The sequence below is a fragment of the Somniosus microcephalus genome, chromosome 3, assembly GCF_052327205.1.
Source record: "Somniosus microcephalus isolate GS21.2 chromosome 3, FLI_Smic_1.0, whole genome shotgun sequence".
Taxonomy (NCBI): Eukaryota; Metazoa; Chordata; class Chondrichthyes; order Squaliformes; family Somniosidae; genus Somniosus; species Somniosus microcephalus.
Genome location: NC_140989.1, coordinates 365,005,295 through 365,032,505, shown reverse-complemented (window position 1 = coordinate 365,032,505; position 27,211 = coordinate 365,005,295). Strand labels below are relative to the sequence as shown.

The window sequence follows — 27,211 nt, the reverse complement described above, 5'->3', positions numbered from 1 at the left end:
GGCAGAGGTCATTGTGGAGGGCCCTCAGCCTATCGATCTGCGCGCTGGCGCAGGTGCCACGCGATAGGGCATCTGGGGGTTCATTTAGCTTCCCAGGCCGGTACAAGATCTCGTAATTGTAGGTGGAAAGTTCGATTCTCCACCTCAAGATCTTGTCATTTTTGATTTTGCCCCTCTGCTTGTTGTTGAACATAAAAGCAACTGAACGCTGGTCAGTGAGCAGGGTAAATCGTTTTCCGGCCAGGTAGTGCCTCCAATGATGCACAGCCTCCACAATAGCCTGGGCCTCCTTCTCGACCGTGGAGTGTCTGGTCTCCGGGCCCTGGAGGGTTCGTGAGAAGAATGCCACAGGTCTCCCCGCCTGATTAAGGGTGGCGGCCAGAGCGAAGTCGGACGCATCGCTTTCCACCTGGAAGGGGATGGATTCGTCCACTGCGTGCATGGTGGCTTTGGCAATGTCCTCCTTGATTCGGTGGAAGGCCGAGCGGGCCTCTGCCATCAGGGGAAAAGAGGTGGATTTGATCAGCGGACGGGCTTTGTCTGCATAGTAGGGGACCCACTGGGCGTAGTAGGAAAAAAACCCTAGGCACCTCTTCAGAGCTTTTAGGCAGTGGGAGTTCCATAAGGGGACGCATCCGGTCCGGGTCGGGACCGATGACCCCGTGTTCCACAACACAGCCAAGGATGGCGAGGCGGTCTGTGCGGAATATGCACTTCTCCTTGTTATATGTCAGGTTCAGGAGTTGGGCGGTGCGGAGGAATTTCTCGAGGTTTGCGTCATGGTCCTGCAAGTCATGGCCGCAGATGGTCACATTGTCTAGGTAAGGGAAAGTGGCCTGCAGCGCGTTTTGATCGACCATCCGGTCCATCTCCCTTTGGAAGACGGAGACCCCGTTGGTAACGCCAAAGGGAACCCTAAGGAAGTGATAGAGGTGGCCGTTTGCCTCAAAAGCAGTATACTGGCGGTCTTCGGGGCGGATGGGGAGCTGGTGGTACGCTGATTTCAGGTCGATGGTCGAAAAGACGCGGTACTGTGCGATCTGGTTGACCATGTCAGCTATGCGGGGGAGTGGGTAGGCGTCCAGCAGGGTGTAGTGGTTTATTGTTTGGCTGTAGTCCATGACCAGGCGTTGTTTCTCGCCGGTCTTAACGACCACAACCTGGGCTCGCCAGGGGCTGGAGCTGCCCTCAATAATCCCCTCCTTCAGGAGCCGCTCCACTTCGGTTTTGATGAAAACCCTGTCCCCGGCACTGTATCGCCTGCTCTTTGTGGCGATGGGCTTACAGTCGGGGGTGAGGTTAGCAAACAGTGGGGGGGGGTGGGACTCTGAGTGTGGAGAGGTTACATCTGGTGCGCGGCGGGCAATTTGGAGGCTGCTGGCTGCGGACTGAGAGTGGGGGGAGGGGGCCACCGTACGCCATCGTAATGCTTTTGAGGTGGCATTGGAAATCCAACCCCAGTAGAACGGCAGCGCAAAGTTGGGGCAGGACCAGGAGTTTAAAATTATTGAACACAGTCCCGTCTACTACTAGTGTCACCACGCAGTAGCCGCCAATGTCCGTTGACTGGGACTCGGCGGCCATAGAAATCCGCTGGTGCGCAGGCAGGACTGGGAGAGAGCAGCGCCGCACCGTGTCGGGGTGGATGAAGCTCTCTGTGCTCCCGGAGTCAAAAAGGCAGTTTATTGCATGGCCGTTTACCTTAACGTCCATTTTGGACCGAGCTAGTTGGTGCGGTCTCGTTTGGTCCAGCGAGGCCAGCGTAGGGGTCGGTGTGTCGCTGCGGGTATCAGATGGGTGGGGGCCCTGCTGCGTCCCGGCTGGTGTCCAAGATGGCGTCGTCCATGATTCCCATGTGGCTGGAGTCGTCCAAGATGGCTGCTGCTGCGGTGGTTCGCACATGGCTGGGGAGGCCCAAGATGGCGGCCCACACGGCCCACACGCAGCGCTGTTGGGGGCCCAAGATGGCGGCTCGCACGGCCCACACGCGGCGCTGCTGGCGTTCGGGGTGGCTTTGGCCTTGCAGACGCTAGCGTAGTGTCCCTTTTTGCCGCAGCCCGAGCAGGTCGCATTCTTCGCCGGGCAGCGCGCTCTGGGGTGTTTGGCCTGGCCACAGAAATAGCATTTCTGGCCTTGGGATACTGCTGTCTGGCTTTGGGACACTGCTGCGGTGGTTGGGCTGTGGCTGGGGTGGCACGGTGCTATGGGGCTGTCCTACCGTGTTCCAGGTTGTCGTTCCCCGCGGCGTCCACGGTGCAGAGGAGTAGGCATCCATGCCCCGGTAGGCTGCGTCCAGCGTTAGTGCGATTTCGGAGGCTTTGTCGAGGGTGAGGTCACTCTGCTCCAGCAGTCGCTGTCGGGTGTAGTTGGACCTGTGGCCCGCTACGAAGGCATCCCGGATCAGTTCCTCCGTGTACTTAGTGGGCGTTACCGCCTTACACCCACAGGCCCGGCCAAGCACGGACAGTGCTTGGAGGTATTCCTCAGTCGATTCCCCAGGTTGTTGCTTGCGACTCCCCAGGAGGTGCCTGGCATAAACTTCGTTCACAGGGCGCGTGTACTGGGTCTTGAGGAGCTGGAGGGCGGCTGTGTACGAGGTCGCGTCCCGGATGACTGAGTACACTCGGTGGTTCACCTTGGAGATCAGGACAGGCAGTTTGTTCGCATCCGTTACGACCGCAGTGGAGGCAGTCAGGGATGCCTCGAAGCACGTGAACAAACTTGGTGGAAGCGTCCGCTTCCCGACTGTCCAGGTCCAGGCATGCTGGTGTGAGGATCTTCTCCGTTATAAAAAATTTAGTTAATAAAATTGATGCGCCATCAATTACTCAAAAGACTGAGGTTGAGCGAGTAACAACCAGGCTTTTATTAACTAAAGAATGAAGGTCTAGTCTCGAGTGGTCGACCCGTCCAGAATACTGAGGGACTGGGAGGTAGTCACTTATATACCTGGAATAGTGGGAGGAGTCAGCCGAGGCATGTCCAGACCTGTACCTAGTGGAATACACATACACATACAGACAGGTATAACTGGTTTACCACAGAGCTCCGACTCTAAATTCTGGGTTGACACCCAGCGGGATACTTGCGTCCGTGGGTGTGGGTGTCCCCCGCCTTGTATAGGTTGTGGGGGCCCGTAAAACCCTCCCGCCATAGGACTAACCACCCTAATGGCTGGTATGAAGATGGTTACGGTCACGGAAGGAGCGTTAACGCGGCCAGAAATCCTTCCACCACTTCATACAGTTCCCCAAAGGGAACAGTGTGAAGACACGTACGACGACAACCTTTTGCACAATGCACCTCCTTGGACCCTCAGTCACCGATGCGAGGGGGCAAATTGTTCAATTGTTAAATTTTTCATTTTATTGACATGTTAAATGTTGTCTTTTTGCTTTTTTCATTGAAATGTATATTTGTGACTGAAAGGATATGTAACCTTTTTGTTTAAACAGTACAGCATGTAGTCACTTTGAAAAAAAATTCAACTTTTATTGGAGCAAAAGTATTTTTACAACTGTTTGAAAATTAGAAAATAGCTAGTTTCCACCTTGAATGTCTTTATTGCACTAAGAAACCAGAAAAAGTCACGTTAAACTGTTTACAAATTTTTTTCTGAACTATTCATGTTTACAAATGTTTGAAAAGTAGAAAATAGCTCGTTAACATTTAAAAGTTATAAACTATCTACATCAAAACTGACCCTGAAAACTGTTTGATGATGCAATAAAAGTTCACTGCTTCACTTTAAATTGTGTCTGCTCCTTTCTTTGCCTTGCGGGGGGAGGTACAAGGCGACACTACCTCGTGAAGGTGTTGGCTACTAGCAGTTCCCGAGCAGCCTTACTTTCGGAAGCACTTGGCTCCTCCCCATGAGGCCTGGCCACAGGCACATTGGCATCGCTTAAGTCCTCCATTTCAGTAGGGAGCTCTTCTGCAGTGTTAAGGGTCAGTCCTTCCTGCAGGGCAAAGTTATGCAAAGCACAGCAGGCCATCACAATCCTTGCCACTTTCTGGTGAGAATACTGCAAGGTCCCCCCTGACCTATCCAGACACCGGAAGCGTGATTTCAGAACTCCGATTGTCCTCTCCACCACTTGACGTGTGGACACGTGTGCCTGGTTGTATCTCTCCTGAGCCTCATTATTGGTCTTGCGGTAGGGAGTCATCAGCCATGGTCTTAGCGGGTAGCCCTTGTCTCCCAATATCAATGTGGATCCTTGAGGCAATTTGCTGAGGGCAGCATATAAGTTAGAGTTACGGAGGACGAAGGAGTCATGATTACTTCCCCGGTGCGCTGCATTCACGTTTAGGATCCTGAGGTGCGCATCACATACTATCATAACATTCAATGAATGATCGCCCTTCCTGTTGATGTATGTCACAGGTGCATCCAGTGGTGCTTTCAATGCAATATGGGTTCCATCGACGGCACCAATCACTTTGGGGAATCCAGCAATGCGATGAAATGCAAGGGCCATCTCCTTTTTGATGTCGAGTGGACAAGTCATACTTCATGAACTCTGAAAGCCTACGCATAATGGCATCTGTGACCTGGTGAATGCAGACCCTCGCAGCATTCTTAGAGATGCTGCTTATGTCACCGGTGCCTGCTTGAAATGACCCACTTGCAAAGAAGTTCAATGCTGTGGTTACCTTCATGTTCACTGACCAGGCAGTGCGGGCCTTCGAGTGTGGTTGAAGGTCCTCCTTCAACATGTCACATAGTCGGCCGATTGCCTCTTTACTGAAGTGCAGCTTCCTCACACACAACTCCTCCGACAGCATCTCAAATGATCGCCTCTCCCTGTACACACTCTGGGGTGGGTAGTAGTTCCTTCTGATCAGGAGACGGTTATGGTTCCTCAGTCTTCTATGTTGTTCCCTGGTGTTTCGAATTCTTTGAAGCAAAATCACACACAGCATCAGGGCAGCATTTCTGGAGGGCATTTTTCTCGCTCACAGGCCTCCTCCTTACACAGACGTCCTTGTAAGGAAAAAATGGAAGGAGTTGTTAAAGTAATTGTAATGAAGTGACTGGCTAGAAAATCACCACGGGCTATGGCAGGAGAAACGCGTTATCGGCTTGGTAACACGTCATACCCGCCTGATGAATATCATAGCCCGAGATGATTTTCCAATAACTAGCATTTTCTGAAAGTCATAACTACATACATACATTCATACACATACGTAAAGGAATATATACATAAATACATACACATACGTAAAGGAATATATGCAGACATACATTCATACACATACGTAAAGGAATATATACAGACATACATACATACATACATACTTAAAGGAATATATTACTGATAAACTTTCTTAAAAATTTTGGAAATGTTACATTATTCATTTTCTAACAGTCATTTTCACTTTTAATAAACACATCAGATTCAATTAGGCCTTGCAGACAGCCTGAGTTGATCCCTGTACCTACATTACTCAAAAACCCGTTTTTAAAAAAAAAAAAATTAAAGTAGCAAACTTACCTCAGACTTTCTTAAAATAACTTTTCTCCCTTTTGCAACCAAAAATGTGCCATTCAGAAGCTCCACTGATGAAAGAGTTCTTCCTCCTGAGCGTTACGGAGCTTCTCGGGGGCTTTACTCATCCTTTTCAGATGTGTAAATGCTGGGGACTTACCCTCACTGCAGCAATTCACAAAAACGCCGAAGTTCGATGCGCACGCGCTGCCTCAAAGGTCGCACGCGTTCCACCTCTTAACCCCTGCTTTCAGGGGAACGGAAGTGCCGATTTCCCGCGCATGCGCTGTGCATGCAGAAAACCGGCACTTCCATCGGGCCCACGCATGAGTACACGGTGCTTACTCGCGCGTTGGGACACTAATTTCTGGGCCATTAAAATAAAGGGTTTTATAGACATGATCTACTTCAATTTTTAATGTCTACCATGTTTCCAAGTCTTAAACTGCAGCTTTAAGTCATCTAACTTTGGTTCAGCCAAGAAAGAAAGAACACCTAAAATGTATTTTGCACTCTAATTTTTAATAAGATTTAGCCGTTTTTTTAACAAACCAAGGTTATAGAAAAAAAACTGAAGCGGCCTTCCTCTTCCCCGCCCCCAAAAAACTGCAAGATTTCTTGGAATGTAATCAATTGTAGGTCCAACGGTGTAGGCCACTGATAAAACATGGTCGACATACAACAAAACTCAACTCTGGCAAAGCAATACACAACTTCGAACTTAACGTATACTGCTAATGCATTAATGGATTAATATAGGTAAAAACCTTTGGGAAATTCTAGAATACAATCTGTATATTTGTGTTAGTCATTCTGTTGGAAATGGAAGAAAGACGAGTGCGATTTTGTTTTTGCGCTTTGAAGTGTGAACTTTCTGTGAATTTATCCAGCATTTTGAAGCCACTCCCACTGTCCACACTGGTTGGGTGCAGGCAGTTGCGTGTGTTCTTGCATTGATAAACTGGCCATCTGCGCAGAGGATTACTAAACCAAATACGTAGATGCTATAAGCAGATTTAAAGCATTTATACTGGAGCTTCATTATTCAAATAGAAAATTTGGCTACAGTGTATAGTTTTTGCAATGGAGCTCCCAGAGTGAAACCAACGCTTGGAGAGGGATTTCACAGTATGTTGTTTTTTTTCTCCTAATTTAAAAATTGTATATTGTCTCGTAGAGTACAATTTTCAAGAGTATGGGTTTGAAATGCTGTTGAGACTGGATTTTTGCCATGCAAGTACAGTATAATTATGATTTCTGAGAAACTGTTCCGATTCAACGGCATCTCTTTCTGCTACTGGATACCATAGCAGAGTATTGCTGAATTTGGAATTCTTTGGCTTATTGCTACCAACGAGCTAAAAGTACTAGTGTGGAATATTCTTGTTGACCCTAATTGCTTGAAGAAACTCTTGTAATGTCAGCTATGTTTCCACTTGTGTAGTTAAGCAATTATTAGGTAAGAGACAGTATCAAGTTAAAAGAAAACGCTTGCACAAATGCAAGGAAAAGCTGAAGTCCAACAGATTGGAAGAGCTATAAAAAGCAACAAAGGGATACAAAGAAAGTAACAGGTGCAAAAGGAGATCTTAAAAAAACACTTGCAAGGGATATAAAAGCTTAAAGCAAAAGTTTTTATAAATAAATGAAAACGTGATGATAATGGAAGTGGGCCAATTAATAAAATGGTAGACTTGTTAAATGAGTACTTTGTATATGTTTTCACAGTGGAGGAAGAGGACAAAATACTAGCGGTCCAAGGGAACCGAAAAATAAGTAGAGGAGAAACTTAGATTTAATGTTTGTTTTTTTAAATAGCGATCATAGAGAAAAAAGTGGAACTTAAGATAGACAAATCTCCAGGACCTGATGGTTTCCACCCAAGGGTATTGCGAGAAATAGGTGAGGAAATTGCAGATGCGTTGTCAGAATTTTCCAAAGCTCTAGATTCAGGAATTATGCCTTTTTAGATTGGAAAATTATAAATGTCACTCCATTATTTAAGAAGGGTGAAAGGAGAAACCAGATGACTGCAGACCACTCAGATTCCAGTAACTTCCCCACAATTGATGTGATGTAAAAGTGACCTAAGTTCACAGTCATGTCTGACTAATCTAATTGAATGTTTTGAGGCGGTTATTAGCGTGGTGGCTAGGGGAGTGTCTATGGATGTTGTCTTTATGGGCTTCTATAATGCATTTGATAAGGTTCTGCACAAGAGATTATTAGCAGAAATTAAAGTGCACGGAATTGGAGATAGCCTTGTGCCATGGACCGATTAATTTATTGGGAGGTAGGAGACAAAGTCGGGATAAAGGCTTCATTCTTACCTAAGGAAGGGTATACTTGCCTTAGAGGGAGTACAACGAAGATTCACTAGACTGATTCCTGGGATGAGGGCATTGCCCTAGGAGGAGAGATTGAGTAGAATGGCCCTATATTCCCTAGACTTTAGCAGAATGAGAGATGATCTCATTGAAACATATAAAATTCTTAAGGAGCTTGACAGGGTAGATGCTGGGAGGATGTTTCCCCTGGCTGGGGAGTCTAGAACCAGGGGGCACAGTCTCAGAATAAGGGGTTGGCCATTTAGGACTGGGCTGAGGAGACATTTCTTCACTCAGAGGGCGGTGAATCTTTGGAATTCTCTACCCCAGAGGGCTGTGGATGCTCAGTCGTTGAGTATATTCAAGGCCGAGATTGCTAGATTTTTGGATACTCGGGGAATCAAGGGATATGGGGATAGGGCGGTAAAGTGGAGTTGAGGTAGAAGATCAGCCATGATCTTATCAAATGACGGAGCAGGCTCAAAAGGCTGAATGGCCTATTCCTGCTCCTATTTCTTATGTTATGTTCTTATTCTCTGGTGGGCGGGATGTGACGAGTAGTGTTCTGGGGCCTCAGCTTTTCACCATATATATTAATGACTTGGATGAAGGAATAGAGAGTTGTATATCCAAGTTTGAAGATGACACCAAGTTAGGAGGCACAGTGAATTGTGTAGATGGAAGAGACAGTTACAAACGGACATCGACTGACTCAGTGGGCAAAACTATGGTAGATGAAGGAGACTCGGAAGTTTGATGTTCTCCACTTCTGAGAAAGACAAATGGTAATATTTTCTTAATGGTGAGAGACCAGGAACTGAGCAAAGGGATTGAAGTTTCCATGTACACAAATTACCCAAAACTGGTGTGAGCTGAAGGGAGAATTGGAGAATAGTGTAAGCATTAATTAAAGGGGAGGAGTGAGAATTGGAAACTGTGCCAGCATAGGCCAGGGGATTGAAAAAGAGAATCTGAAAACTGTGCCAACATAAACAGTGGAGTGAGGTAGAGAGAGAACACTTTCATATCACTGAAGGACATATATAGATATATAGATAGATATATAAGCATGATGAATATAAACACAATCCTGTTTCACAATACATGGGCACAAAAGCCTGCAGGTTCTCTGCAAGAAATGAAGGAAAATCTCTGTAGTCACCTTTTTTTTAAGCCCTTAGTTAGCCTTTGCTAGTTGTATAGGATGATTAGCCTTTGCTAGTGTTGAGGATGATTATCCTGCAGGCTGTAGCAGAACTCTGAACATCTCTTCTGGTGGAAGCTATCTTAAGCTTTTCTGTGCCCTTTAAGTGCTCCTATTCCAGTATTGGCTGTTAGAAAGGTCTTGCTATTATTGCTGCTACTAATATATCCATAGTCTCTGCAACCCTGCTGGTAATCCTTCCCCTGGATTAAAGTCTGGTGAGGGCAGACTTACTGGTCTGTCATCTTTTAGAGATGATTATTACTCCTGTTTGGATATTATTGCTCTACAGATGTTGTACCCTTCACATTAAGATGCTTACATTAGGTATTAGTGGCATATTCGCAGCCACAAAGGTTGTGTGTGTTTTTCACTTCATGGCCAGCTTGCCTGGAGTTATACATTATCTTAAACCTCGGTCTTACTTGACTGATCTGCCCACTGTCATGGGAGGTTACAATTGTAATCATCCCAAAATATCTTGTTGACCTGAAGCAGGTTTGAGGCCGTGTAATTTTCAGTGCAGGTGGCAGAACTACAGCGATAATCCAAAACCTTACAGCTGATGCTGTTTGCCATCTTTGTAGCTCCCAATGCCAGATAATTCATTTGACTTTGTTGATCGCTCTTTCTCGCTCTCCTAAAGGCATTTTATAGCGGATGCACTTCTCTAAAGCTCACTCCTTTTAAGGCTCCCCACCAATGCTACCTGCTTGAAATGGTTTGTTAGGGTGGGTCCTGAATATTTTGTTTGCACACAACAATTTTCTCCAGTATTCCTAGGAGATGGGAAACTATGCAGAAAGCATTTGGTAACCCTGATTAGTTAGCACCAGTGAAGTATCTGCTGATTGAGCACTTCAGCAGACACATGTTACTGCTTCATGCTGCACAGCATTGGTCTGAATATTTCAGAAATGGGATCACCCCTGGTAGAATCTGTGCTTTGTGTGGTCTTATCTGAGGCAAACAACTGTCACAGTTGATAGATTTTTGTTAGCTAAGGATATTGAGGGATTATGGAACCAAGGCGGATAGGTAGAGTTGAGATGCAGTTCGGCCATTATGTACAACAACTTGCATTTATATAGTGCCTTTAATGTAGTAAAACGTCCCACGGTGCTTAAATGGCAGAACAGGCTCGAGGGGCTGAAAGGCCTACTCTGGTTCCTATGTATTGCCTCTCGGAGTCGGGGACTTTGCATTTGACAGTGGCCATCCTATCACTTTCTTGACTAAAGCTTTTATTTCTTTTCCTTGCCACAGGCCCCTCGCCCAAAAAACCTTTAAACTATGCTGAGTCATGAAAGACCAGACCAAGGTGATCCAAGTTGCATCATTCTGGTTTCCAAATAATGAAAACTAATCGATTAGCGTGAACTTGTCGTTGAGTTATGTCCTCTCTTTTAATTAAACAAGATGGGTTTCTTCCTTCCTGAATATTTAGGAAGATTCTGGCCTCCAGTAACTCTGGAATTGACTTTCTGTTTATTGGGCATTGTGAAATCTGGATTTAAAACCTTGAGCCAAAAAAATTGTAATTTCCTCTTACTACTTTTAATTACCTAGATCGTGAATAATAACAGTTACTGCTGGATGCTGAATCAGATTATTTGACCCTTTGCTTTGTAATTGTTGTACAGGCTCTCTTTAATTTCTTCCAAAATAATCCCAAAGGGGCTTTGAGACTCTTTAGAGGATCTAAATCCAGTGCTCCCTAAGATAATTGTTCTTCCTTTCAAGCTTATAGCTGCTTAGTATTTAAAACTGCACTTGTGAACTCTCTGCCCAGACCCAGAGCCAAGATATTTAAGCACTCTTAAATGATGGCCCAGAAATTCAGGTCGGGGGCTTCCCGCGGGTGTAAACCCCCGACCTGCACTTACCTAGCGCGCCGGCCGTTGAGCTGTGGGCCCGCGTGGGATTCTGATCCTGGGCCTGCTCCAGCTGCCGGCGCGCAGTGCTTGTGTATCCCAGGGGCGCAGTTAGTTCGAAGCGTCCCCTGGGATCACGTGGGCCATGGGGAGCCAATCGGAGCAGGGAATACCCATTCATAAGTTTGACAGGAAGTGCTGTCAAAACTTATAAATACTATGGGCCCCAAAACATCACTCAATCTTCAAATATATTTTTTTTAAATAAACTATAAATTACATGAAATAACTATTTTAAACAATTTAAATTTTTGAAAAAAATAATTGTATTTTCTAACAGGGCTAAAAATAAACTTACCTTGCTTTAAAGTATTTAAAAATAATAAACCTGTTTAATTCACCACTTACCTTGTAAAAAGCAGGCCTTACACCTGCTTTTTAAATGTGTAACTCCTGGAGACTTACCCTCCCGGGAAAACCTGTTTAAAAAAACGCAAGTTAGATGCGCATGCGCAGCCTCTCCGGCGCACGCGTTCCAACTCTGAACCCCTTCTTTCAGGGGAACGGAAGTGCCGGTTTCCCGCGCATGCGCAGTGCATGCAGGAAACCGGCACTTCCATTGGGCCTACGGGTGAGTACCCCGTGCATACTCACCCGTGGAGACCCGAATTTCTGGGCCAATGTCTCCTTCATTCATATCAGGTGAAGGGCAGTCATTGGTTCATATCCAAATTACCCCAGATTGTTTTAGAATTTCACCTTCCATAACTACTTGTCTGTCTTTTTGGTGTCTCGTATGCTTAAGCAGGCACATTTCACAATGTGGACATCAAGGAGGTCCTGTGCTATTGTAATCATTAGCCATGGACACCAGAAAATCAATTATTCTGTGGGATTAGAATACACATCTGAAAATAGTGATGTGTATACTTTGGTATCAGCTAGTGTGGGCCGGCCGGTGAAAACTTGGGGCATGCTAGTAGAGTAATGCCCCTGACAAGAACTCACTTTTGCTGAGTTCTCTAGCAGAGCAGCCACACAAGAGTTGTTGCTTTGACTTCAATGCAGGTGAACAACTGTGCTTTACCTTGTCGCGTTACATGCTTGTACATGCCCTGCAAACGTTGATGATGCCTTTCTAGTGTAAAACATTTACACATTTTTCTGGTTAACTACAATAAGCCTATTCCTAAAACTTCATTAATGTGCAGTACAGGAAACTCTTTATTATCCGGGACCGGCGTGGTGCCGGTTTATCAAAAAGTCCGGATTACAGAGAGGTATAGTAAAAGGTACGAGAGCTCCGTACACAGCAACAGATCCAGGCTTCCCTGTTGCTCAGCAACAGGTGCAGGAACTCCGGCCACAGACCAAGCGTCCCTGTTGCTTAGCAACAAGTGCACGAACCCCAGTTACATGGCCACAGATCCAGGAACGGCCACTAATATGAAGTAAAACTTACCTGAACCTACTCCTGAATTTTGCCGGTTAAGAGGTTTCTGGTTATTTAGGTGCCGGTAAATCGAGAGTTTCCTGTAGTGAGTAATTTTTTGAATAGTATGTTGACTTGAACCCTGGAAAAAAAAAACATTCAACTGTATTTAGGATTATGTACAGAAAGCGCATTTTGAGCTGTAAAACAGGTAAAGTACTGGTGGTTACAGGCCTATTGGCAGTGGCAGGGGCAATTTGAGAGAAAATTCAAAATGTTTTGGTGTAAGATGATTTTCTATAAGATATTGATACCAATATGCTAAATAACCTGGTGACAACACTAATTGTCACGAAGATTGAGACCATCCATTCAGCTGCCTGTATTGCTTTCCCCTTGTCCACCAGCTTCAAAACCATTTCTCTCTCTTCGAGCTCATCTCGTCCATGAGACCCACCTCCTGCTACCTTGACCCCCTTCTCACTAAACTGCTGACTACACATAGGCCTGTAATTTCTGATCCCAATGGGTGTGTACGAGCTGTGTACACACCCGTAGGGACCTCGCAAGTGCCGGTTTCAGGCATACGACGCACATGCGCTGAAAACCGGCATTTTTGATCTGTCAAGAATCCTCTTGACAGATTGGACGCCTGCCCTGGAGAAGGGCCTCTGCGGGGGGAAGAGTTCTGCTTTTTGCAGAACCTCCTCCGCCCGCAGAAAACCATTAGAAATCTTACGCCAAAGCCTGCTTTTACCAGCATAAGAGTTTTAAAAAAGTTTTTAAAAAATGATTTTTTTTTCACACATTTATAATTTTAAAATACTTTTTAAAAAAGGTAAGTTTTATTTTTAGCCCTGTAAAAAAAAACTTTACATTTTTGTTTAAAATATTTAATTTAATGTAATTTTAACTCATTTTAAAAACGTGATGGTTTTTTAAAAATGTATTTAATGTTTTGATGTCTTTTTTTCAGTGATCCCCATTCATACTTTTGACAGGTGTACCTTCTATTTGCTCGCCTGGCCCACGTGATCACAGGGACGCTTGCGAACCGCATGCGCCCCTGGGATACCCGAGGTCCGGCCATTTCTGATCCTGGGCCTCTGCTGGTGCGCACGCGCACAGAGGCCCAGGATCGGAAATGGCCGGACCTCGGGAGCCCTCGGGTAGATTTTTTCCCGATAGGAGGCAGACGACACAAAGCTGGGTGGGCGTGTGTGCTGTGAGGAGGATGCTGAGAAAATCCAGGATGATTTGGACAGGTTGGGTGATTGGGCAAAAGCATGGCAGATGCAGTATAATGTGGATAAATGCGAGGTTATCCACTTTGGTGGCAAAAACAGGAAGGCAGATTATTATCTGAATGGCAGTAGATTGGGAGAAGGGGACGTGCAACGAGACCTGGGTGTCCTTGTGCACCAGTCGCTGAAGGTAAGCATGCAGGTGCAGCAGGCGGTTAAGATGGCAAATGGTATGTTGGCCTTTGTAGCAAGAGGATTCGAGTACAGGACCAAGGATGTCTTGCTGCAGTTGTACAGGGCCTTGGTGAGACCACATCTTGAGTATTGTGTGCAGTTTTGGTCGCCTTATCTGAGGAAGGATGTTCTTGCCATGGAAGGAGTGCAGCGAAGATTCACCAGGCAGATACCTGGGGTGGCAGGGATGACATATGAGGAGAGATTGGGTCGATTGGGCTTATACTCGCTGGAGTTTAGAAGAATGAGAGGGGATCTCATTGAAACTTATAAAATTCTGACAGGACTGGACAGACTAGATGCAGGAAGGATGTTCCCGATGGTCGGGGAGTCCAGAACCAGGGGTCACAGTCTAATGATAAGGGGTAAGCCATTTAGGACAGAGATGAGGAGGAATTTCTTCACCCAGAGAGTGGTGAACCTGTGGAATTCTCTACCACAGAAGGCAGTAGAGGCCAATTCATTAAATATATTCAAGAAGGAGTTGGATATATTTCTTAAGGCTAAAGGGATATGGGGAGAAAGCAGGGACAGGGTACTGAATTTGGATGATCAGCCATGATCTCATTGAATGGCGGAGCAGGCTCGAGGGGCTGAATGGCCTACTCCTGCTCCTATCTTCTATGTTTCTATCCGCACGCAGGAAGCCTCCTATCGGAAATTATGGGCCAACATCTTTTCCTGGCCCCATGCTGTACTCTGATTCAGTAAAGCCTCTTCACACAATTCCTCTGGTAAAACTGGTGCAGAAAATAAAGCAAGCGGGAATCAGTGCAAATATTTTACAATTGGCTGACCAATAGAACCCAGAGGGTGATGGTACAGGGATTGCATTAGCCTCGGAGAACTGTACCAGTGGGACCTGACATAGATCTGTTTTGGGACCATTTTTATTTAATATCTTCATAAATGATCTGGAGCTAGAAATCACAGCAATGATAAATTTGCAGATGATACAAATTTAATGAAGGGGGTAGACACCAAAGCTAAACAGGCTAAGCTACAGAATATATTTGGGGATTGGGCAGACAGGTGGCAGATGAAATTCAGCATAGAGAAATACAAAGTGCTTCACATGGGGCCAAAAAATCCAGCAAAGGACTATTCCTTAAATAGAAAGAAAATAACGTGCATGGAAAATGAAAATGGGGTCCTGATCGACAATAAATTGAAGCTATCGCAACAGTGCTCCGTGGCAGTGAGTAAAGCAAATCAGATGTTGGGATGTATTAAAATGTCAATATTGAGCCAAAATAGTGAAGTAATCTTGTCACGTTTTAAATCATTAACGCGAGTGCAGTTGGAATACTGTGTACAGTTCTGGTTGCTGCAGTACCAAAAGAATATTGCAGCTATGGAAAGGATACAGAAAAGAGCAAGCAGAATGATTTGGGGGGTAGGTTATGAGCAGCTATTATGTACATTAGGCATGATGGCACTGGAAAAGAGAAGGTTGAGAGGTGGTATGATTCCTGTTTTTAGGGTTTTAAAGGGTCTAAATAATGTAGACCATGGCCAGCTGTTCCACCTTGTCTAGAGCAGTAGAATCAGAGGACAAGGGCTGCACTTGAAGGGGGTAAATTCAAAACTAAACAGTAGAAACAATATTTCAGTGAGTGAGTGGTAAATCTTTGCAACAGGTTCCAGTGGAAGCAAATAGTATTGATTCATTCAAATGCAAACTGATCGATTTCTTTCAGAAAATAATATTTTGGGATACAGTATCTGAGTAATTTGAGACATGACATATGGTAAGTGGGTAGCATGTTTGGGAGAAACAGGTCACTTTGAACCTATGGTTCCCAAAGCTTGTCACCACTAGGGGTTTTCTCCATGTCTGGGTCTGTTGCAGACTAATTGATAGAGATTGATTACCATGATTAGTGAACAACTCTTATCGTTGTATCATGCAACTACCAGGATGGTAGAAGGTAAATCCGATGGATCTTGTTCCTTTAGTCTAGCAATTGTTTTGTTCCTATGCTAGTTGACATTGGAAATGGCTCCCTCTCCTCATGTGCTCACTCTCTCCCATTGAAAACTGGTGTCATCATCTCCTCTCCTCAAAAATCCCACTCTTGGCCCCTCTGTCCTTGCAAACTACCACCCCATCTCTAATCTCCTTTTGCTTTCCTATGTCCTTGATGTGTTGTCGCCCTAACCAAAGTCACAAATGACATTCTATGTGAATGTGTGCATTATCCCTGCTTGTCCTCCTTTGCCACAGTTGACCACACTGTCCTCCTCTTAACACCTTTCCTCTGTTGCAGAACTCAACTGGACTGCCCTCCGTTGGTTCCACACTTAACTATCCAATCATAGCCAGCGCATCTCTAGCAGTACTGCCCCTGTGCTGTTACTTCTGGAGTACCCAAGAGATGTATCCTTGGCCCCCTTTTCCTCATCTACATGCTGCCCTTTGAAACATCATCTGCAGGCATGGAGGCAGCTTCTACATGTACATTTACAATATCTAGTTCTATCTCTCCACCACCTCACTTGACCCCTCTGCTACCTGTGTTGTTGTATTGTGCTGTTACAAAAAACAAAAAACTCACGACCTAAAGAACAGATGGAGGGTGGAGAAAGCACAGGAGATCCAGCCACTAGCCGACAACCACGACTTGTGTGGATTTTTTAGCACAGTCAAGACCACCTACGGCCCAAGCACCCAAGGTCCTACCCCACTGTGGGCCAAGAACGGAGAGGGACTCGTCCAGGACAGAGCCCGCTGGAAGGAGCACTTCGAAGATCTCCTTAACCGAGACTCTGTCTTCAATACGAGTGCCCTCGACTCCATCCCGCAGCATGCTGCCCACCACCACCTCAGCACAATCCCAGCCCGGCATGAGGTTGAAAAGGCCATTCGACAACTGAAGAACAAAAAGGTTTTGGGGCTAGATGGAATCCCCGCCGAGGCACTAAAGCATAGCAGAGAAGCACTATTGGCGCAAATACATGAACTCATTTCTTTTATTTGGAAGGAGGCGAGCATGCCAGGAGATCTGAGATGCCATAATCGTGACCATCTTCAAGAAAGGTGATAAGTTCAATTGCGGTACTTAGAGGCGTTTCCCTGCTGTCTACCACAAGAAAAGTCATTGCAAGAATCCTCCTCAATCGCCTTCTCCCAGCGGCTGAAGAGCTCCTCCCAGAGTCGCTTGCATCTGCGCAAACTCCAAACCATCGTCATACCTTCAGCGAAGCGTACGAGAGCATGGGCCTTACACTAAACATCTGTAAGACAAGGGTCCTCTACCAACCTGTCCCCGCCACACAGTACTGCCCCCCGATTATCAAAATCCAAGACAAGGCCTTGGACAACGTGGACCACTTTCCATACCTCGGGAGCCTACTGTCAACAAGGGCAGACGTCGATGACGAAGCCCAACACCGCCTTCAGAGTGCCAGTGCAGCCTTCGGTCGCCTGGGGAAGAGAGTGTTTGAAGACCAGGACCTCAAACCTGGCACTAAGCTCATGGTCTACAGAGCAGCAGTGATACCTGCCCTCCTGCATGCCTCAGACATGGACCATGTACAGCAGGCACCTCAAAGCACTGGAGAGGTACCACCAACACTGCCTCCACAAGATCCTGCAAATCCATTGGCAGGATAGGCGCACCAACGTCGGTGTTCTCGCTCAGCCCAGCATCGAAGCTCTGACCACACTCGATCAGCTCCGATGGATGGGCCGAATCATCCACATGCCCGATACGAGACTCCCAAAACAAGCGCTCTACTTGGAGCTCCGGGTGGGCAGAGGAATCGCTTCAAGGGCACCCTCAAAGCCTCCTTGGGGGGGAAAAAATGCAACATCCCCACTGATGCCTGGGAATCCCTGGCCCATGGTCGCATAAAGTGGAGGAGAAGCATCCAGGAAGGCACCAAACACCTCGAATTTCTTCACTGGGAGCAAACAGAAGCCAGGCGCAAACAACGGAAGGAGCGCACGTCAACCCAAGCACCCCACCCACCTGCCGTCTGCCCCACCTGTGACAGAGACTGTAGGTCCTGCATTGGACTCGTCAGTCACCTGAGAACTCATTTTTAGTGTGGAAGCAAGTCACCCTCGGTTCCGAGGGACTGCCTAAGTAGTTATATTGCTTGGATGAGCCGCCGTTTCCTCCAGTTAAACATTGAAAAGACTGAAGCCATCGACTTTAGCCCCTGCTACAAGTTCCGTATTCATCAGAACATTTTAACACACACCATAATAACGGTCTGTGCTTTCCATGCATTAAAAAAAAAGAAACTTCTTGTGGTAGTGTCCACAGTGTATGTACTGTGACCATATCCTGCTTATTTAGGCAAAGAACAACGTACATGCTGTGGCTTTTAGCATGAAGAAAATGGACTCCTGGGCCTAGAAATTCAGTTGGCTGCGCCAGGCGCTAACGCCAAAAAAGGGCTATATTTCCGTCGATAAAGCCTTAGCGCCGGAATGCAGACCGATCTGCGCCGACGCCCAAATTCATTTGAGATTTAGCGCCGGCGCAAAGTGTTAGCGCCCGCTCGGGTGCGCGCGCAGCTTATGACGTCATATCCTCGCGCAACGCTGTTTTAGCGCCCCAACCCGGAAATTGAGTGGCGCCCGCCCAATGTGGGCGTGGTGCTATTAGGAATTGTAAAATGGAACGTTGCAGAGGCCCTGTGGGCCTCGGGGAGCGCAAATTAAAGGGCACCTCCACTGACCTATAAAGCCCAGCCATTTTGCTGCAATGACTTCACTGCTTTGGATTTCTACACAGAGACCAAGGGACAGAGATTCCAGATTTGGGACAAGATAGGAGAGGTCTTTCTGGCTTCTGGCCAGTGCTTTGACATTTGACTCTTGCTGATTTCACTGTTGCGACCTTGATTATGGGGGCTGCATGGGGGGCCAACATTGAGTTGCAGCATTATGTGCGGAGGGCTCGCAGACGCTGTGAGACGGGCAGCCATGCGTAGACACAGAAGGGCCATCAGGCGTCGCCAACGTAGGCCTTACGCACCCAGGCAATACCGGCAGCAGGTGTCCTATGTCACCATGTCTGCGGCACTTTGTGTAAAGAGGCTGCGCTTCAGAAGGGAGGTGGTTGGAGAGATCTGCCAGCTGCTTCACGCAGATTTGCAGCCACAGCTCATGTCCAGGACGTCTCTCGGTGGAAGTGAAGGTCACGGTGGCTCTCAGCTTTTATGCAAGCGGCTCGTTCCAAGCCGCTGCTGGGGACATCGCGAACATCTCCCAGTTCGCCGTACATCGCTGCATCCGGCAGGTCACCGATGCACTGTTCGCGAGGAGACACCAGTTCATCTCCTTCCCCATGACCCAACAGAGGCAGCAGCAGCGTGCAGTGGGATTTGGCAGGATCGCGGGCTTCCCCATGGTGCAGGGCGCCATTGACTGCACGCATGTGGCTATGCGGGCACCTATAGACAATCCCGAGGTTTACCGCAACCGCAAGGGCTACCATTCCCTCAATGTGCAGCTGGTGTGTGACCACAGGCAGCGCTTCCTAGCTGTAAATGCCCGCTTCCCAGGAAGCAGCCACGATGCTTTTATCCTGCGCCAGACTACTGTGGCTGACATGTTCCAGGCACAGCCTCCACCAAGGGGATGGCTTATCGGGGACAAGGGCTACCCTTTGTGCACATGGCTCATGACCCCGCTCCGCGCGCCCAGGACCCCAGCGGAGGACTCATACAACGAAAGCCATCAAGCAACAAGGAACGTCATAGAGCAAACCATAGGCGTCCTCAAGCAACGCTTCCGCTGCCTGGATCGCTCTGGCGACTCTCTACAGTATTCGCCGGATAGAGTGTCCCGGTTCGTCGTCGTGTGCTGCATGCTGCACAACCTGGCTATCCGCCGGACGCAGGCACTGCCACCTGACATTGCACCACCACCTGAGGAGGACGAGCAGGAGGACCATCAGGAGGAGGAGGAGCAGGCCAGGAGGGGGCCAGAAGGCCCAAGGGCCGTACGCCGGGGGCTTATTGCTCGACACTTCTAGGCCCGCTGTGAGGGAATGGCCTGTGGGAATGAGCGCACCTGAAGGCAGCCGCTCCGGAAGCCGTCAGCCGGTTAACGCAGCAAACACTTGAAACATGACACCTGGACAAGCTGAATAAATAAAAACCTTTATTTAACAAACTGAGGCCCCTTCCCACATGAAACTCAAAAACACAGAACACACCCAAAAAACAGTCACAAACATATGTCACTCCCCCAACCTGGGGAGGACTAACAAAAGTTGGCCATCCACATGGCCTTCAACATTGGCTGTAACAAAAAAAGGGCCCCCCTTGCCAACAGAAAGACCCCCATAAAAACACAAAATGCCTTCAATTTCGGCCAGCCACAAAAATCAGGCCCCAAAACACAATCCCCCCCATATATACAATGCCGCAGAGACCACACTCTAGCGGCTGTGCCGAGTGGGCGAGTCCTTAGAGAGCCTTCCCTGGCCCCTGCCCGGCCTACTGCTCCGCCTCAACGTGGGCCCTGTGGCGGCCTCAAGGCTGGGGGAAGGCTCATGAGGGCCCCCATGCGTCGCGACAGATGGCCTTGGGGGTCGGCCAACACGACGCACGTCCCGGGAGGGGCCGGCTGCTGACTGGTTCGGCTGTGGCTGGCCAGCATCAGTGGCAGCAGCAGCTCCTCGCACCCTGGCTGGGGGAGTGGCAGTGTCGGATGCTCCAAGGGGGGCAAGCTGGCTGCTGCCAGGCGCGCGAGGCTCAGCAGACACTGGCAGTCGTCCGGCCTGGCAGTTCAGCTGGCGCAGCTATGTGCTGGAGGCCAGGCCGCTGTGTTGCAGCAGGGCGGCGGGTGCGGGTGCGACGCCTCTGCGTCAAAGCGAGTGTGGCAGAAGTCAGTGACCGCACTGCCCGGGTATGTGCCTCCAGCTGCTGTGACAGTGTTTCGAGGGAACCACCTCTCTGGCGACTCTCCTCCTGCAGTGCCGCGAGTAGTTCGACCCCCCCTGGCGTGCGCTGCGGCCAGTTGCTCCACCCCCCTGGCCTGTGATTGGCCGAATGCTGCCACACTCTGAGCCAGGGACTCGATGGCATGCGGCATCTGCTGCACAACCCCCATGAACTCATGGTGGCGCCGGTCAGACGCCACCGAGATCTCTTGCAGGAGGCACACCTCCTGGCCGAGGCCACTCTCCGGACTGGAGAGAGGACTCTGCAGCTGGGGAGAAGCCGGCCGAGCTGGCCGACCCCTGCCGCCTGCCTGGACCCCACTGCAAGCAGGATCTGCCCTCCCCTGCAACACCTCCCCCTGGCTCTCCTGCATGCCAGACGTCCCCCCTTCATTGCCAACCCCTGGCACGGCTGAGGGCTCGCCCGATGGCCCGGCTTCCTCCTCGTCCTGGACGTCCTCCTCCTCCAAGGGCCTGGCACCCGGCGCCTCAGGGACCACCTCCTCCTCAGCAGCTGAAAGCAGGAAGGCACAAGAGTAGCTTTAAAGTGAGGACAGGGCGTCAGCGAGGGACGCCTGAGCGGTGGCATTATGCGCATTTGTCCGTCAGTGGGAAAGGATTTAGATCGGAAGCACTAGGGCAACGAGAGAGCTGCAAGCGGTCATCTCCTTACCAGTGGCTTCCAGCACAGGGTCGGCATCCCCGATGGCTACAGGGCCAGTCACCCGGGGACGCAGGAGTCCAGCGACGCTCTCCTCCAGAGCACTTAGAGCCTGGTAGTGGGGCCGTCCACCACTGGTCTCCAGCCGGCTGCGCGCATTTCTTGCCAGCTTGGCCTGCAAGAGAAAGGACGGACTCTAAGTACAGTGTGGTGCCCTGTTGCTGTGTGTACTGCCTCCCATGGTGGAATAGCCTGGCCAGTGTGGTCAGTGCAGAAAGTGCTGCTGATGATCATGCCAGTGGCATTGCTGCGTGAGGAGGGCTGCCCATTATGCCTTTGAGGTCCCTTTGCCCATAGTGTGAGGCTCACATGCAAGGATGAGGAGGACAGTGGAAAGGGTACTCACCTTCACCAGCCGACAGAGGTCATTGAACTTTTTGCGGCACTGGTCCGCAGTCCTGGGCACATCTGAGTTTGAGGAGACCCTGCGTCCGATGCTCCTCCAGGCTTTCCTGAACTCTCTCCTGGGAGCCTTTCTGCCATTGTCCGGGCACAAGATGGGTCTTCTCTCCTGGACAGCATCAATCAGCACCCTCAGTGCATGGTCTGAGAAGCGCTGGGCTCTTTCACGGGCCATCTCCATCTGTTCTGGTGCTATTTTGTCCCACCAGCACTGTTGAGGCCTAGCAGCAGGGCTCCAGTGTGCAGGGCGTGGCAGCAGTCAAAGTTGACCCTTCCCCCTTTAAGAGCAGGCCAGCGTCAGGGTGTCTGCTGTCAAGCAACACATGACCGCACCTGCGCTGCGCCCGGCATCGGCGTTATCAGGCCGCAGCGCCGGTTTAGCGCCGGAACCGAGCATTGCAACGCCGGTTTCAGCGCTCGCCAAAACTCTTGGCCAAAACCACTGAATTTCGGCGCGGTTGCCTGCAGTTTCCGGCGGGCGCTAAATTTACCGAACGCCCGACTTTAGCGCCCCAAAACTGTGCAAACTGAATTTCTAGGCCCTGGTGTCTTAAATCCTGGTTAAACATTCATCGTGAAGTTCATTATTACCATTAGGACCTGTCTGTATTTTCTGAATAACATTGTGTTTGTTTGGTCATAATTTTCTTAGCCCTGATTTAGGACTAAATGGCTTGAGCTGGAACTCTGAATTATGCAGGATTTTATTCAACAATTCTTGGCTAAATTAAACTTTGTGCTCAAAATAGCCTGTTTTGTGTCTTTTACTTGTTATTCTGACATACTAAAATCAATATAGTTCTTTATGCGTACCCTTCAGAAAATGGTATTCGTGCAATGGCTCCTGCTTTTACTTGACGACAATTGTTTCACCAGACAGCCCCCCCCCCCCCCCGCCCGCCAATGCCAGAAAAACTCAATAAATGTCATAATTCCTGGCTGGTAAAAATAGGCATGCTAAAATGGCTGTGCCATTAAGAACTAACATTAATTGGTTCTATTAACCAAAATCTAGGTCTGTCAGCAAAAAGTCTGATTCCAAAGTGTCAATTAACAGAGAGGTCAGCCTACTAACTACAAAGAGGATCCAGCTGCAAGCATTTCACAATTTGAGATTATCAAACATCAAAAAGGAATCTGAAGTTAAATATTCATCAACTAGCAGGGCTTACTGGGCTGTACATTGCCATATTTTATACACTTTGGTAATTTTGTGCAGTAGGAATCACGAGTCCTCGCATCGCTCTCATTTCTGCAGCTTCCCCTTTTCTACCTAAAAGCACTACCGCAGTACCTTCACCACACAGACTGCAGCGGTTCAAGAAAGTGGCTCACCACCACCTTCTCAAGGGCAATTCGGGATGGGCAGTAAATGCTGGCCTTGCCAGCGATGCCCACATACTGTGAGTGAGTTGTTTGTTTAAATGAACAGCAAGCAGGAAGGGTGCAATTTATTTTGCAGAGGCCTAATTGGAGAATAAACGAAATAAATATATAAAGGTACGACTGCAGTTGCACAGGATATACAGTGCAGAAACAGGCCATTCTGCTCAACCAGTCCATGCCAGCATTTATGTTCCACACCACTCCCTGTGGTAGCGAGTTCCACATTCACCCAACTCTCTGGGTAAATAAGTTCCTTCTGAATTCTCTGTTTGATTTCTTGGTGACTATCTTATCTTGTATACTCTATCAAAACCTTTCATAATTTTAAAGACTTCTATTAGGTTACCCTTCAACCTTCTTTCAAGAGAAAAGAGACCCAGCCTGTTCATCCTTTCCTGATCGGTATACCCTCGCATTTTTGGTATCATCCTTGTAAATCTTTTTGCACCCTCTCCAGTGCCTCTATATATCCTTTTTATAATCTGGCAACCAGAATTGTACGCAGTACTCCAAGTGTGGTTATATAGCGAACAAATCCAGAAGCCTTTGCAAATCTAAATTCTACTTGCCTTAAAATTGAGACACAACGGAGCTGCTTTGGGCACACCTGTATTCCCTTTCAGTTCTGATGAAAGGTGTCCACCTGAGCGGTCCAGCAACGCCTCGATTTTAATTTTAATAAATCCTTCCCCCCCCCCCCCCCCCCACCCCCCCCATGGTTCCCTGTGCTCACTGACTTGCAGTAGCTCCCGGTCCAGCAATGCCTCGATTTTTAAAATTCTCATCCTGTGTTCAAATCCTTCCATGGCCTTGCCCCTCCCTATTTCTGTAACCTCCTCCAGCTTTACAACCCTCCGAGATCTCTGCGCTCCTCCAATTCTGGCCCCTCTCACATTCCCGATTTCCTTCGCTCCACCATTGGCGGCCGTGCCTTCAGCCGTCTAGACCCTAAACTCTGGAATTCCTTCCCTAAACCGCTCCGCCTCTCCACCTTTAAGACGCTCCATAAAACCTACCTTTTTCACCAAGTTTTTGTTTACCTGTCCCGATATCTCTATCTCTCTGGCTCGGTGTCAAATTTTGTTTGATGACGCTCCTGTGAAGCGCCTTAGGACATTTTACTACATTAAAGGTGGTATATAAATGCAAGTAGTTGTTAAAATGTTGCCTTTTTTCAGATATTGACATACCTCCTGTGTATTTCCAGCATTTTATATTCTATATAACTCCTCATCTCCCTTTATCATCACTTCCTCTGACAATTCATAGCTTTAAAAACCCAAGTTTGGCATCAGCTAAGCATTGCTTTCAGATTTATCTCCCCATTTTCTACTCTCTTCCACCCTGATAATGCCCTATGCCATGAGCATTGGCCCTTCTCCTAAATTTCTGGGTTGAGAAAAGAATGTGGTAGAAATTTTATTGAAGAACATGAAAAGGATTTCTTGTGGTCCTAAAGCTGGAGCAACTAACATTGCAGTTTAGTTTTGACAACTGCGACATGTGCTATGGGAATGTATTGCTCCAAGATACTCTGAATGGTTAGTCTTTAAAATGTCCCTGGCAGTTTCTGTCCTTCTCTGGTGTAATCTTAATTGTACGTAACGGTTGGAAGAGCTCATTCTTCAAAAGATGTTGAATCGCCATATAGGGACGTTACTTTCTGTCCTACCTCTTGGTTCTCTTTGTGATTTGGTATTTCTTGGAGCTGTTTAGTTTGACCTATGTGTTGCTTTGCTTTGGATGTCTGACAAAGCCTCTGCTGCTTTCTGTAGTTAAAGAACTAAGGATGTGGTCTAGATGAAGGCCTTGTACAGCAGAGCACCTGACAAAATGGTCACAATCCTCAAGAGATTTTCTTGTTCCAGTAAAACAATTCCTCCACCCCCGCGCCCCCCCCCAATCCCAAACCAACCAAACTGGTGAATAATGACAAACCCTAATTTTATATGACTAAAGAATCTTGACAATACGCAACATTCTTAGTCTGCCCCTCCCAAAGGGAAAAAGGTGCGTCTGCAGTATGTGCAGCAGTTTGTGCGTACCTCTCGGAAGCTGATATTGGCACAGTGGCTCCTGCATTTACCTGACAATTGTTTTCACGCCCCCTTCAAAAAATCAATAAATGTGTTCCAAAGTCGATAAATGTAATCTTGTTAATGGCATTGCATTGCTGACGTAATCTGCTGTGCCTGATAAATGTTAATTTTAAAATGTTGCTTTCTATTTTTAAGTGCTGCCTGCATTGGGACATTTATATCAGTCAGTTGTATGTGTTGCAGCTGAACTGGTTGTGCAGTTAATCTGGCTGCTTGCTTGCTATGGGAGATTGGAGAGCTACAACCATGCCAGAACCAGAATTATCATCAGGTATGTGAATACTACTTTTATCAGTGTTAAATTGGTTACTAAACTAGCACAAAGCAATAATGTGGTGCAGATTGACTAATTTCAATGCCAGTGTGCTTTTGTTGGTATCTTATAATTGAGCAGGGACGTGCCTTTCTTTTTCTGTGGTGTGTGTACTTCCAGTAAATCACTGCTGCTGTTAGTGTGAAATAGGCTGCCGTGTGAAATGGGCTGTTATGGAAATACAGCTAAATATCTCCCAGATGTATTGCATTTTGAAGCTTGTGTGCATCTAACTCTTGATCTATCTGCCTATCATCATTTATAATTTCATCAACCAAAAATTTCAGTTAGTAAATTAAATATAAATTAAAAGATAGTGGAAGTTGAACTGCCTTTGTAGCCCTCTTCCTCCTAGCACTTGCCCCTTGCACCACCACCAGCTCCCCCCACCCCCCTCCAAAAAAAACATGGGGAGTACCGTAATATTACGTGGTGAGCTTAACTGTTTCCTGTCCCAATGTCCAGATGGGATACATTCCCTGGACTGACACAGCCAACTGAAGTTGCTGCAATGATATGGGCATGGTGGCATGTATGTTATACCATGCATCCCATAGGGAGAAAAACTTAATTTATTGCTTTCACAATCTACCTCCCGATCCAGTATCGGGTAGGACAACTCGGTACCAAAGCTGACGGTAAGTACCAAATCCATCGGTAACCTGCCTGTTGCTGAAATCCAAATATGCAGTGTTGCAACCATCTTAGTTATGCTGAGATCTTGGCTCAAGTATTCAAATCTATGTGGACAGAGTCATTTTGCTTGCCTCTATTATGCAGGTATGCAATGTGCATGCAAACACTTCAGGAAAAACTCCTCTCATTAAAACAGATTGGAGTCAGTTGTTGGCAGGGAGAAACCACAAAGAGTAGAAACCTGCCTTTCAGGATTTGAGTCATACATCAGCTGTCAGTTTATCTTATTTTTTCCCCACCCCAGTTTTAGAACAAGTATTTTTGAGAACAGAAAAAGATTATGGGTACTTCCCTTCCTCAGAGATTAATTGCAGCTATTTGTCTTTGTTACTACATCCCTCAATCCTTTCTCTCTCCAGAAACCCATCCAGTTATTTCTTGAGCCTATTTAAATCCTATTTCTCAGTGGTGTTCTATAACTTGTTTCGTGAATCTTCGAGATTAAAAAAGAAATATTAGTTGACATAATGACATTTTGTGAAACTGTTCAAATTAAAACCAAGGGAAAAAACTTAATACAAACTTTCTTAATGCTAGTTATTTACAGTATATAGTATATGTGTATATAGAACACATCAGGTATAGGTACTTTATGAAAAATTAAGCTGTTCAAGCTAAACAAATACTGTCAAGGATTCCCAGTTTGATTAAGTGCTTTAAATGGAAAATAAAATGGAGTAGTGCAGTCCAGTGGCTATGCATGTTTTTACATTCTATTTGTACAACTTGTCTGTTAAGAAATACCATTTTGAGTTCATTCTGTTTTTAAAGTTTGTTTAAACCAGTCCTTTTATTTATAGTTTAACATATATATTTTGTGAATCCACCTCCCCTCTTGCCCAGTTTTGAACTTGGTCGAGACTTTGCAGCCTCGCTTGC

At 47.2% G+C, this 27,211-nt stretch overlaps 1 protein-coding gene across 8 annotated transcripts in view; it reads left to right on the top strand.

Annotated features, from left to right (window-relative positions):
* ssx2ipa (synovial sarcoma, X breakpoint 2 interacting protein a) overlaps nt 1–27,211 on the top strand; it is a 76,489-nt gene that overhangs the window by 16,559 nt on the left and 32,719 nt on the right. For 4 of the 8 annotated variants that reach the window (XM_085983521.1, XM_085983528.1, XM_085983527.1 and 1 more), the window contains exon 2: nt 25,459–25,594. In XM_085983521.1, coding sequence (XP_085839647.1) covers nt 25,546–25,594 — 49 coding nt within the window. In that variant the 5' untranslated portion in view covers nt 25,459–25,545. Of the gene's footprint in view, nt 1–6,518; nt 6,624–25,458; nt 25,595–27,211 lie in introns of those variants that run through there. The other 4 variants (XM_085983524.1, XM_085983523.1, XM_085983522.1 and 1 more) reach the window with 3 other exon arrangements.